General features: G+C 43.3%; 2 protein-coding genes across 3 annotated transcripts in view; one reads left to right on the forward strand and one right to left on the reverse strand.

The window, feature by feature from the left end:
* The window catches only part of LOC149437513 (antigen peptide transporter 1-like), a 33,981-nt gene extending 30,060 nt beyond the window's left edge, over positions 1 to 3,921 (reverse strand). Inside the window, exon 1 of the mRNA XM_089660851.1 lies at positions 3,626 to 3,921. Within this exon, the coding sequence (XP_089516977.1) occupies positions 3,626 to 3,896 (271 nt within the window). The 5' untranslated portion in view covers positions 3,897 to 3,921. The remainder of the gene's footprint in view (positions 1 to 3,625) is intronic.
* TAP2 (transporter 2, ATP binding cassette subfamily B member) overlaps positions 3,829 to 13,115 on the forward strand; it is a 58,988-nt gene continuing 49,701 nt past the window's right edge. The window contains exon 1 of one of the 2 annotated variants that reach the window (XM_089660855.1): positions 3,829 to 3,985. The gene's annotated coding sequence lies outside the window, so the exon portion shown is untranslated. The remainder of the gene's footprint in view (positions 3,986 to 13,115) is intronic. The other variant, XM_089660857.1, reaches the window with a different exon arrangement.

Here is a 13,115-nt window from a genome sequence, read left to right on the forward strand (position 1 = left end):
AGCTCCAGGGAGAGTCCCCACCTCTGTCTCTCCACATCATGGTGACGTCATCTAGGACGTTGGGACATCGTATACATGTGGTCCCTGCACTGACAGGCATTCCACTCTCCACTGCTTTCCTCTGAGCAGACGGGCCGTCCATCTTGGAACCTGGCTTCTTAACCCCTTCACACCTAAGGGTAAAACAAATCTAAATGCCTAAGCACAATTTTGCAACATTGACATGTGTTAGTAAAACAGTACATATCATCACAACTACTTTGTACATCCGGGTGGATTATACTGCGTTTTTTTTAGGACAAATTGGTCTTTCATTTGGTGGTAAATGGTAATGGATATCTACTGATTTTTTTCTTATTATCAAAGGAAAACTGGCCCAAAATAGTAAAAAAAAAAAAAAAATTTTTTTTATTTAGCTGTGTGTTTCTTGTTATTACCATAACCTATAACCAAAAAACCCAAAATAAATTCTCCAGCTCTTGACGATCGCAGCGATACCATATATGTGTATGTTATTTGTTGTTTGTACCCGTAGTACAGCCCAGAAACAATAGTGCGCATTTTGTTTTTGTATTTTTTTTTACCTAAAACTCACTGACATTGACACTAACTGACACTCATACCAAATTGTTTTTTAATCCTGACCTTTTGACCTTTGACCCTAACCTTGCCCCAAACAATAACCCTGGCCCTGAACTAGATCAAACCTTGATCTAGGTATTTTTTCTTTATTTTATTTTTAATATTTATTTATCTTTTTTTTTTTTTTTTTTTACAAACAATTTTCCCCCTCTATGCCAGGAGTTAGAGAGATACAATGTATCTCTCTTCTCCATTCATAGACAGAGAAAAAAACAAGGGGGCTGGGCTGCACAGTGACTGATCACTGTGATAGCCAATCACAGGCTATCACAGCGATCATGTGACCCGGAATCGGGGCTCTCAGTGACACCGTGGTTTTTGTGCTGGGAGCGCGCAATGCGGCGCACTCCCACCACAAAGACAGGTACGCAAATATGCAGCGTCACGGAAAAAAGCCCAGTTCTGTGAGGCCGCATATTGTGTGATGTCGGCGTTGAGGCCACAGGCTGGTTATCTATTTTGTACCACTATTAAAGGCACACCTCCATATTTATTCATTTCAGGTACTTATACAGCACCATCAATTTACATATATATTGTACATTCACATCAGTCCCTAACCCTCAAGGGGCGTACAATCTAAGGTCCCTAACTCACATTCATACATACACATACTAGGGACAATTTAGACAGGAGCCAATTAACCTACCAGCATGTCTTTGGAGTGTGGGAGGAAACCAGAGTACCCGGAGGAAACCCACACAGGCACAGGGAGAACATGCAAACTCCAGGCAGGTGGTGCCGTGGTTTGGATTTGAACCAACAACCTTAGTACTGCCAGGGGGAAGCGCTAACCATTTAGCCACTGTGCTGCCATGTAAGGTGTATTACTGTTATCACAAACCTACAAAGTGCCTGGCTCCTGAAGCCTTTCCACACCTCCCATTCAAGTCAATGGTGATGCTCCTCGAGCGCCTGGCATGCGTTTGTGGGACGTTAATATCATTAGGACTCGTTCACACTTGACATTATTTCTTAATCTTGCCAAACGCCTCTATAGCGTTAGACAGGTGTTTGGGAAGTGCTTTAACGCTCCTCAAACGCTCCCCAAACGCCCCATGTGCGGTTTAAGGCGGTTGATAGGCGTTTGCCAAGCGTTAAAACAGCACCACAAACGCCTATAATGAAGATAAATGGTGTTAATGCTCCACAACCACCTCGCAAGCGCACTGCAAACGTCTGCCAGGCATTTGAGGAGCGGCACTATAGACTTGAATGGGAGACTTCTACTCCTCCTGACTCCACACAAGGTGTCTTTTTACTGCAACACTAACACTTCAGTGTGAACAGCACTGTGTGCTGCCATGTGCAGAATTTTCATAGGGGTTTCAGAAGAATTAAAAATGCTTCCAAAACGCCTGTCTGACGCCTGCTGACAGTTCATTATAGGCGTCTGTGGTGCGGTTTTAATGCTTTTAAAACGCCTCCAAAAACCGCGCATAGGGAATTTGGGGAGCGTTTTTTTAATGCTTGTAAAAGGCCCGTCCAATGCCTGTCATTCTATAGGGGCGTGTGGGAAGAAGCCAAGTGTGAACAAGCCCATACATTAGTGGAGTCTTCATGGCAGCCAGGAAATTAGCATTTTCAGAGGATTAGGGTTTATTATTGTTTTACTTCCAGCTCTGAAATCTACATGTCTGTAAGACTACCCCGTCCGTCCACACGTCTGTCTGTTCTAACATGAGATTGCACAGCCGTGTTGTCACCTCTTTGGGGGTAGAAAAATATCAGATCCATTGGCAGGGAACATGGGGGACACGGAAAACAAAAACTGCCCTATAAATAGTCATTACAGACTTCGTCATATGTCCAGGTATGTCTGTGTTCTGTATACTGTGTGCTCTGTATATTGTGTGCTCTGTATACTGAGTGCTCTGTATACTGAGTGCTCTCTATACTGAGTGCTCTCTATACTGTGTGCTCTGTATACTGTGTGCTCTGTATACTGTGTGCTCTGTATACTGAGTGCTCTGTATACTGTGTGCTCTGTATACTGTGTGCTCTGTATACTGTGTGCTCTCTATACTGTGTGCTCTGTATTATATATACTGTGTGCTCTGTATACTGAGTGCTCTCTATACTGAGTGCTCTGTATACTGTGTGCTCTGTATACTGTGTGCTCTGTATACTGTGTGCTCTGTATACTGTGTGCTCTGTATACTGTGTGCTCTGTATATTGTGTGCTCTGTATACTGTGTGCTCTGTATATTGTGTGCTCTGTATACTGTGTGCTCTGTATTATATATACTGTGTGCTCTCTATACTGAGTGCTCTCTATACTGAGTGCTCTGTATACTGTGTGCTCTGTATACTGTGTGCTCTGTATACTGCGTGCTCTGTATACTGCGTGCTCTGTATACTCTGTGCTCTGTATACTGTGTGCTCTGTATACTGTGTGCTCTGTATACTGTGTGCTCTGTATTATATATACTGTGTGCTCTCTATACTGAGTGCTCTGTATACTGTGTGCTCTGTATACTGTGTGCTCTGTATTATATATACTGTGTGCTCTCTATACTGTGTGCTCTCTATACTGTGTGCTCTCTATACTGTGTGCTCTGTATACTGTGTGCTCTGTATTATATATACTGTGTGCTCTGTATATTGTGTGCTCTGTATTATATATACTGTGTGCTCTGTATATTGTGTGCTCTGTATATTGTGTGCTCTGTATACTGTGTGCTCTGTATACTGTGTGCTCTCTATACTGTGTGCTCTCTATACTGTGTGCTCTGTATACTGTGTGCTCTGTATACTGTGTGCTCTGTATACTGTGTGCTCTGTATTATATATACTGTGTGCTCTGTATTATATATACTGTGTGCTCTGTATTATATATACTGTGTGCTCTGTATACTGTGTGCTCTGTATACTCTGTGCTCTGTATATCGTGCTCTGTATACTCTGTGCTCTGTATATTGTATGATCTGTATTATATATACTGTGTATGTTGCTCTGTGTATAGTGTACCCGGAGGACTTACCTGTGTCCGTGTTGTCCTGTGCGGGTCCGGCGGGTTCTCGGACGTCTCTCCTCTCCCGTGTGTGTCTCTCCTCTGCCCCGGTGTGGGTGTGCGGCGCTCGGTCGGATCCGGTGTGTGGAATCCCCCGCTTTCCGGGAATCGCCTCCTGATACAGCAAAGCGAAAGTGAAACCAGCAGAGGGAAATTTCTCTGCAGTGTGACCCTCCTCTCCATATACCGCCCGTACACCCGACCGAGCACAGCCTCGCACCGCCGCTCCGCACTCACCCATCTCTACGGGCTCCGATCTACAACCCCGCACACCCGGCTCCCCGCACACCCGGAGCCCTGCGCAGGGGCCGCCCCGACTTTCCAAAGACGGTGAGTACCCCCCCCCCCCCATGTACAATCCTCCGTGCTCTCCCACCTCCATATATCCTTCAACTTCATCAGTCTGGACTACAAGTCCCAGCCAGCCCGCTCTATACAGACAGCGATCACACTGGGAGAGTCTCATTGATACATTTCATGTCATTGGCGTCCCTCTTCCTGTCATCGCTGTCCTTATTATTATTATTATTATTATACAGTGTTTACAGCGCTGAAAGGTTTGCTCAGCGCTGTACATTATAGTGGGGGACAGAACATGTGACAATACAGGAACAATACAATACATGAGGGGGTCAAGGGCCCTGATCTTTGGAGCTTACAATCTAACAATATTATCTGTTTTAAGATGATTCTTTATTACTATTATTATTATGATTTTTCTTCTGATGATGATGATGCTTATTTTTTTAAATTCTTCTTCTTCTTCTGCTTCCTTGTATTCTTCTTCTTCTTCTTATTTTTATTCTTTGTCTTCTTTATTATTATTATTATTATTATAATAATTATTGTTATTATTATTTTCTTCTTCTTCCTCTTCTTCTTCTTCTTCTTCTTCTTCTTTTTATTCCTCTTCTTCTGCTTCCTTGTATTCTTCTTCTTATTTTTATTCTTCTTCCTCTTTATTATTATTATTATTATTATTATTATTTTTCTTCTTCTTCTCCTGCTTCTTCATTATTATTATTATTTTTATTCTTCTTCTTTATTTTTATTATTATTATTATTATTATTATTATTGTTATTATTATTATTATTTTTATTCTTCTTCTTTATTTTTATTATTATTATTATTATTATTATTATTGTTATTATTATTATTATTTTTATTCTTCTTTATTATTATTATTGTTGTTATTATTATTATTCTTTTTCTTCTTCTTTTTATTCTTCTTTTTTTTCTTCTTCATCTTCATCTTCTTCTTCTTCTTCTTCATTATTATTATATTTACTATTATGATTATATTACCACTTTTCTACCCCAGACATTTTTTCATGTGTTGCACACTTGTGAACATGCAAATGTTGGGGCTGAAAATGATCTAACCCCCCAGACATTGTATATTTTCTGAAAGCAGAGCCCCTGCAGAATGCGATGGTGTCAGTGCGGAGATTTCACGTCCCGCAATATTGTTGCGCGTGTTCATCGAATGCACATTTTTAGTACAAAATATACCCTTTCGTTGCCAGCACCGGTTTTGCATATTTTTTTTTTGCACACATTTAAACAATCATTTTAGGACTGAAGATCACACAGAACCCCCCCCCCCCCCACATATGATATATTTTCTGAAAGCAGACACCCTAGAGAATATAATAGTGGTAGTTCCAATTTTTTATGTCGCACAATATTACCGCAAAGGTCTAGGAAAAACATTTCAGTAAAAAACACACTAAAGTGGAGTTTAGGGTGAGCAAACAATAAATTACCCACATTTTTGGTAAAATATAAAAGACGAGGTTGCTCTGAGTAACTAGATACCCAACATGGTGAACCTCAAATTTCCATGCGCCTGTGAAATGGTGACAAGCTTCAGTCCCCTATATTTTCTATAGGTGACGCTTCATGAGCCCCTTACAGGTCATCAGCTTAGTATTACGGAGGAGGTCTTCTGCTAGAATTATTGCGGTCACTCCGGTGTACGTGGAAATATGTCACATGTGAATCGCAATCAACTTTTCACGCATAGGCACCCCAATGTGTGCATTTATGTTCATGTATATGTGGGGGTGGGGGGGCCTCAAAATGTTTTTGTGGGGGTGGATGTTATATGTTTGGGTGTATTTTTATTTTTTTTGCAATAAAAACATTTTTTTTTTTAAACTTTTCTTTTCGTCACATAGGGGACAAAAAGTCCCCAATATGATGATTTTTGGTGACAGGTTCTCTTTAATGAGACGTGCAGGGTCTGCTTGCCGTGGGGGCACCTGACAGGAGGGAGGGGCCGGGAGAGCCTGCAGGGGACCTAAGAAGAGGAGGATCCAGGCTACTCTGTGCAAAACCACTACATACAGCATGAAAGTACAGACATGTTTGTTATTTTACAACAAAAAAAAAAAATATTGTTTAGAATGGCTTTTACTTAGCACTACAGCCGGATGAAGTTGCATAACTGTGGATGCAGCGGCTGTACTGCCACCAAACACAACCTACTTCAGTGAATGGAGCTGCACTGCAGTCCAGGTTGCTCAAGGTTTTTTTTCCATCATTAGTGGAAGTCCCCTTCACTTGCCGTCCTGTAGACTCAATGGAAGTGAGAGGATATCTCTCCCTCTGAGACAGTTGTCATCTGAACAAGCGTCCTCATTGCATGATTTCCCCGTCATTCCTTTTCTGGTGACAACTTAAAAAATGATTATGTAACTCTGTTACCAAGTTTCTTACCTGGAGTTCCTGCCAGTAACATGACTTCCTGTAGCAGGCTGACAACACTAAGCCACTGCCATGCAATCAGTAGCAGCGTTGTCAGCCCACTGTGTGAGCTGCTTCATTTGCCTGTTTGGCAGCCATCTGATTGGCCCTGATAGGCAGCCTGATGGTCAACTCAAGGAGCTTGGGAGGCAGGATGACAACACTGGCACTAATTATGAGGCAGCTGCTCAATGTTGTCAGCCTGCTATAGGAAGTGCTATTACTGGCTAAGCAGCAGAATTGAAATAATAAATATTTACTTTATGAAATAATAAACATGTTATACTTACCTGCTGTACAGAGGCGGACTGACCATTTGGAAACTCGGGCACTGCCCGAGGGCCCGGGGTCAGTAGGGGGCCCCATGAGATGCCCCTGGTACCTTTTTCATAGGCTTTTTTGACTTTGGGCAAGGACACAGTGACCCAATGATCCCCTATTGCCCGGGGTCCTCATGAGTTGTCAGTCCGCCCCTGCTGCTGTATGTAGTGGTTTAGCACAGAGCAGCTCTGATCCTCCACTTCTTGGGTCCCCCGGCGATCCTGGCCTCTACCTCCTATCAGGTGCCCCCACAGCAAACAGCTTGCCATGGGGGCACCTGAGCAGGTGTTCTCCTGAGTCACTGCTCTTTGTGTGTCCATTCACAAACAGAGCCGTGGCCCATCCCTTCCCCCTCCCTCTCCTGATTGGCTCACTGGCTGTAATTAACAGCAGCAGAAGCCAATGGCTCCCACTGCTGCCTCAGCCAATCAGGAGTGAGAGTCCCTGGAGAACCGAGCCTCTCATGGACATCGCTGGATTCAGAGGGGCACAGGTAAGTGTTAGTGGGGGGGGGGGGCTGCTACACACAGAAGGTTTTTCTCCTTCATGCATATACGGCATGACAATAAAACCTGATACTTTAGAACCACTTTAAGAAAATATTATGCAGTGAGATTCAGTGCAAAATATTCAGGTTTAGGCGTCATTATATCAGTTTTCAAATCTAGGATTCACCCAACTTTCACCCAAGATTCACACTTTTTTTTGTTCAGTGTGATCTTATGTAGAAAATTTGTGATTCTTCGTGAAAACATTTATAAATAAATGTTCTCTGCCAATCCCTCCACTGGCTCCCGATTGCGCAACGGATCAAATTCAAAATCCTAACACAAAGCCGTCCACCATACTGCCCCGAACTACATCACTGACCTAATATCCAAGTACCGCCCAACACGCACACTCCGCTCCTCACAAGACCTCCTTCTCTCTAGTTCCCTGTCTCCTCCTCCCATGCCCGCCTCCAGGACTTCTCCAGGGTGTCACCCATCCTCTGGAACTCCCTGCCCCAACCCATCAGATTATCACCTACTCTCCTCTCCTTTAGGCGCACCCTGAAAACCCATCTCTTCAGGGAAGCCTACCCCACCCCCTGCTAACCTGCCGACCTCCTCCACTCTTCCTACCACTCCATCCCCCACAGCTATCTCCTCCTGTGCCACCATCCCCTCCCTCCTAGATTGTAAGCTCCAAGGAGCAGGGCCCTCGATCCCCTCATGTTTTGCATTGTATTGTTATTGTTCTGTCACATGTTATGTCCCCCTTTGTAATGTACAGCTCTGAGCGAACTATTGGCGCTTTATAAATACTGTATAATAATAATAATAATAAATAGATGCCTTGGGGCAGCCACTCTCCACTGTTCAGATACAGGCCACTGCTGGGCCTTCCTCCTGCTGAACTGTGGCGTCCAGTCTTGTGTCTTTGTTTAGACAGGTGACAGTGGGGCGGTAAAAACTGGCTCATTGCATTGCTTAATTTTTTTCTTTTTTTGTTAGAACTTTGAGATGTCATTTCATACAGTTTGATGTGCAATGCAGTGAAATTCATTGCACCACGCTGCGCTGAAAAAAGGTACTGCATACCTTACTTTTTTCAGTGCCCACCACCAGCGCAGTGCAGCGAGCCGCCATGATAGGGAGTAACAGCTGACGCCAGGTCTCCTGCTGCATGGAGCTGGCAACAAACTCTTTTCTATAATGATCTATCAGCTCCATCTAGTGGCCATAATCTGGTATTTTGTTGATTCACTGTATTCTGTATAATGAATAACATTCAACCCGGAGAGAAAGTAGCATAATGACATTCGTTTTTACCCCCATTTGCACAGAACAAATGTAGGTGCAGTTTTACAGGACAAATAGCTCTGAGAATGTTCTGAAAATACCCAGCCCTTAAAGAGTAACATTAAAGTGAATGGGACTTTCGGTGAGTCAACAGCGGATCAGAGGAGGAGTCGCTGCGGGATAGAGATGATTTAATAAATAATCATAAAAAATAATAATATAATAATAATACATTTAATTCAATAATATAATCAAACCAAAAACACTGAAATTTGAAATATAGCGCCAAGTTCGCACATCGCTGAGCAAAGTCGCAGAATCGTTTTCAGTGTCTGATGACGAATTTCCTCCACGAATCATTATCACTCAATTCTGCAAGTGGTTCTGATTTACTATCGCTGTTCTCTAGCCGGTCTAAAACCACTTTTGACCTAAAGGGACGCTTTTTGGACGCCATGGACTTTTCTAAGTTTCCAGGCAGAAGAACAGTAAAAATGCAGGCAGGGGACAGGACAAAGCACTCAGGACAAAATGTATGTGAAATGGTTTGAAACAGCAATGTTTTACTATGTACTATTCGTTTACAAAAAAAAATGACATTTTTAAAAATTTTTACATTTGCCGCCGGTTCTGGCGCCCGTACGTCCCGACATTACAGGGACAGGAACACGGAAGCCGGATGCCGGCATCGGTCGGAGGAGATGGCCGGGGACGCTGCAGGGGACACATCGCGGGAGCGAAGGACAAGGTAAGTGCTGCAGGGACCCCCTGAGCAACGCTGCATGGTAAGCCCGAGTGTAGCTTGGGGTTACCGCTCTTGGTACTGAAATTTTACCCCGAGCTACACTCAGGAATACCGCCAGGGAGGTTGAATCAATACCACCAAAATAAAGCTTTATCTGTCTCAAAAAAAATGACAAAAAGTTCATTTGCATACAGTGAAAATGGGCCTGGGCAGGAAGGGGTGAAAGTGTCCGGTATTGACCTGGCTAACTAAGGCTAGGTTCACACTTCAGTTTCCCGGAGGCCACATTTGCCCGGGAGCAGCAGCCCATTCATTTCCAAAATTGCAGCAGCAGGGAAATTGAATAGTGATAGGCGGTTCCAAGCACTGTGTTTTTCAGTGCATGGGGGTGCCATTAAGAATTATCGGAACCCTTGCACCTCTGGCAACAGCAGGTCATTTTTGATATGGACAAGGGCAGGGGCGGACTGACAACTCATGGGGCCCCCGGGCAATAGGGGATCATGGGGCCCCTGTGTTCTTGCCCAAACTCAAAAAAGCCTATGAAAAAGGTACCAGGGGCATCTCATGGGGCCCCCTACTGACCCCGGGCCCTCGGGCAGTGCCCAAGTTTCCAAATGGTCAGTCCGCCCCTGGGCGAGGGAAAGCCTGCAGTCCAGCACCTGCATATAGTGTGAACCTGACCTAAGAAGTCATCTGGCCCCATGCCGGAACTTCAGAATCAGACTTTTGACTTTCTTAGAGAAGTGGTCAGGTTCCCCCTCTCCGTTCTGCTTTATGTGTTGCTGCGGCAGCATTACCAATTCAGCCACGCTGTGACGGATGCTGGATGTTTGCCAACTTAAATCCTCAACTTACTTTCAGTTTCTTCATAACTCCGACATTTTATGTACTTTTCCGAGGAACAAACCTCAAAATGGCGGATGATACGAACTGCTCACCAGGAAGCCTTGTAATAAAAAAAAAAAGTTAATGCCGAACATGTTAGAATTAGCAAAAAATAAAAATGAGAACATTAAATATAATTTCTGCAGATACAGTATGACACCAGTAGGGTTCTGGCCAGCTCAGTGGATTGCTTTAACAAAAGCCTGGATTGTTTCTTGGATACACAGAATATAACTGGATATAACATTTATAGGTAAAGTTGATCCAGGGAATATCCGATTGCCTCTCGGGGGATCAGGAAGGATTTTTTTTCCCAGCAGCAGCAAATTGGATCGTGCTTTGCTGGTTTTTTTTGCCTTCCTCTGGATCAACTGTGAGTGTAGGATTATAACTTTTTTTTAATGGTTGAACTGGATGGAGTTTTGTCTTTTTTTCAGCCAGACTAACTGTGTGTGAATGTAACTGTGACAGGAGTCACTTTGGGTGGGGGGTCCATGGAACCAGCTCACTTTGGAGAGGTGGGGAGACCCCTGTCTCAGCTCCCCATATCCCTATTATGTGTAAGTCACCCTGTGCCTGTTAGGGGTACAGGGTGATCTGTCCTAATATTGGGGTTGGGGTTGTTGATTGTTTAACCAATACACGCCCGGCCAATAGCCAAAAGGTGGCCGGCAAAATGTACTGGATTTCCGGGTTGGACGCCAAATGGCGTCCTCCCGCACTTTTCGCGATTGCAGAGCCGCGCAGCGGCGCGATCTGTCACCGGCCGTGTACCTCGGACAAGGCCGATGACAGATCTCAGTATCGGCCCCGTTGCCGGTACCATGTGACCTGCTGTGATTGGTCACAGCAGGTTACATGACAGTTGTATACAATGGATGGCTTCATTCATGCCATCCATTGTATACTAGTGTCTAGCTGTGAATGGTCACAGCTAATCACATGCACATATCATGTGATTAGCTGTAGCCAAATCATAGCTAAGCACAAAAAAAAAAAAAAAAATCTGATTGAATCGATGTCATTCAGGTAAATGTTTGCTTATAGCAAAGTAATTCTTTGCTATAAGCAAATTGTGTAAAAAAAAAAAAAAAATACTGATCACTTTCCCAAAGTAGTACAATGTTACTATAGTAACATTGTACTACTTTGGACATAGTGAAATATGAAAAAAAAAATAAAAAAATATAATAAAAAATAAAAAAAAAATTTTTTTTTTTTTTCATACTATCACCAGTCAGTGTCCCTGATCACCGCCATGCCAGTTATATGAAGACGCTGTACTGCACTGGTGACAGTATGTAAAAAAAAAAATAGTGAAAATAATTTTTTGCACTTTTTCATTTTCTGAAAAATTGTGACAAAAAAAAATACAACTTCAAAAAACTCACCATGCCTCTTATGAAGTAAGTCAGACTGTCTACTCTGCAAAAAGGGGTCATTTGGGGGATATCTGTACTGTTCTGACATTCTTGGACCTCAAGAAACTAGATTGGCCGTCAGAACTTCAGGATTGATCAATATTCAGATCTATACCATAGTTTGTGAACTCTATAACTTTCCTACAAACTAAAAAATACATCCTAATTTGGGTTATTTTCACCAAAGACATGTAGCAGAATACATCTCGGCCTAAATTTATGATGAACAATTATTTATTTGCAAACTTTTATAACAGAAACAAAGAAAAACGTGTTTTTTTTCAAAATTTTCTGTCTTTTTTTGATAATGTAGCAAAAAATAAAAACCCCAGCGGTGATTAAATACCACCAAAAGAAAGCTCTACTTGTGTGAAGAAAATGATAAAATTTTAGTTTGGGTACAATGTTGTATGACCGCGCAATTGTCCTTCAAAGTGTGAGAGCGCTGAAACCTGAAAAATGGCCTGGGCAGGAAGGGGGAAAATTGCCCGGTATTCAAATGGTTAATGCCATGTGGTTGCATTCCATTGTTCTATTGTGTGTCTTGCTTGGGAGCAAACTATTATGGGATATATGTGTTTGTATATTGGCTTGGTGGGGGTGTTTCCTGCAGCCCTCCCTACTGATGGGACTGTCTGCTGGTGTGTGTCTTGTTACTAAAGGTAGATTGCCCCGCCCTGTGTCATTATGCAGGGAGGGGGGGTTATTCCCTTGAATGTATATATTTTGTATCTGTGTTAAAATAAAAGAGTCTATTTCCCGGTTTACTTCAAGACTGGTGTCGTCTAGTCTTGTATGGTCAGCGGTGGTGTCTGTGGTCGGTGTTCAGATGGGGAAGCTGTATCCTAATGGAAGTACCCAAGTGCAGTCTGGGTCGGTTCCGTTACAGTAACTATGTAACCAAACTACTAAACAGATCCAGTAAAGTAACACGCACACACAAGCTTTGAAGAGTGAGGGCCACTTCAATGATTTGGTAACCGGTCGCGGGCCACAATGAAATTAAACTGTTCAGAATATCGATTGCTTTATTCTGAATATCATAATGAACATTTTCCTCCTGCAGCTGCTGAATGCCGGCGGGAGGGAGAGGAGGAGAAGCCAGCTTTCACAGTTGCAGGAGGAAAATGGAAAGGATCAGTTTCTGTATATGCCGCCCCCGCTGCCTCTCTGGTCCAAGCGTAAAACAGAATGTGAAAGGGAGGCAGCACGGCCCCCCGGAGCATAGAGCAGGGTCACCATTGCGACCCCTGGTGCTACACCAGTGGTTGGGTGGTATGGTAAAGACACTTCTTTTACCATCCCCCAAACCGCAAAAGAGTCCCTACTGTCCTGATCCCTTTATAAGACTGCTTTCACATTGATGTGCTGCGGTTGCAACAGCGCAGTGGGTGTGATGTTTTATACACTCTTCTGCTGGCATCGCTCTCCAAGCTGCTAGAAATGTCCCGGGTGGAGTGCAGTTGGTATCACTCCGCCTAAGGCTAGGGTTACACCTATGCAGTTTGCGTTTGATCCGTTTCTGCGGTGCATTTTGTGTTTTTGTACATGT

The sequence above is a fragment of the Staurois parvus genome, unplaced genomic scaffold (genome assembly GCF_062004578.1).
Source record: "Staurois parvus isolate SC_StPar_1 unplaced genomic scaffold, SC_StPar_1.0 ptg001284l, whole genome shotgun sequence".
NCBI lineage: Eukaryota > Metazoa > Chordata > Amphibia > Anura > Ranidae > Staurois > Staurois parvus.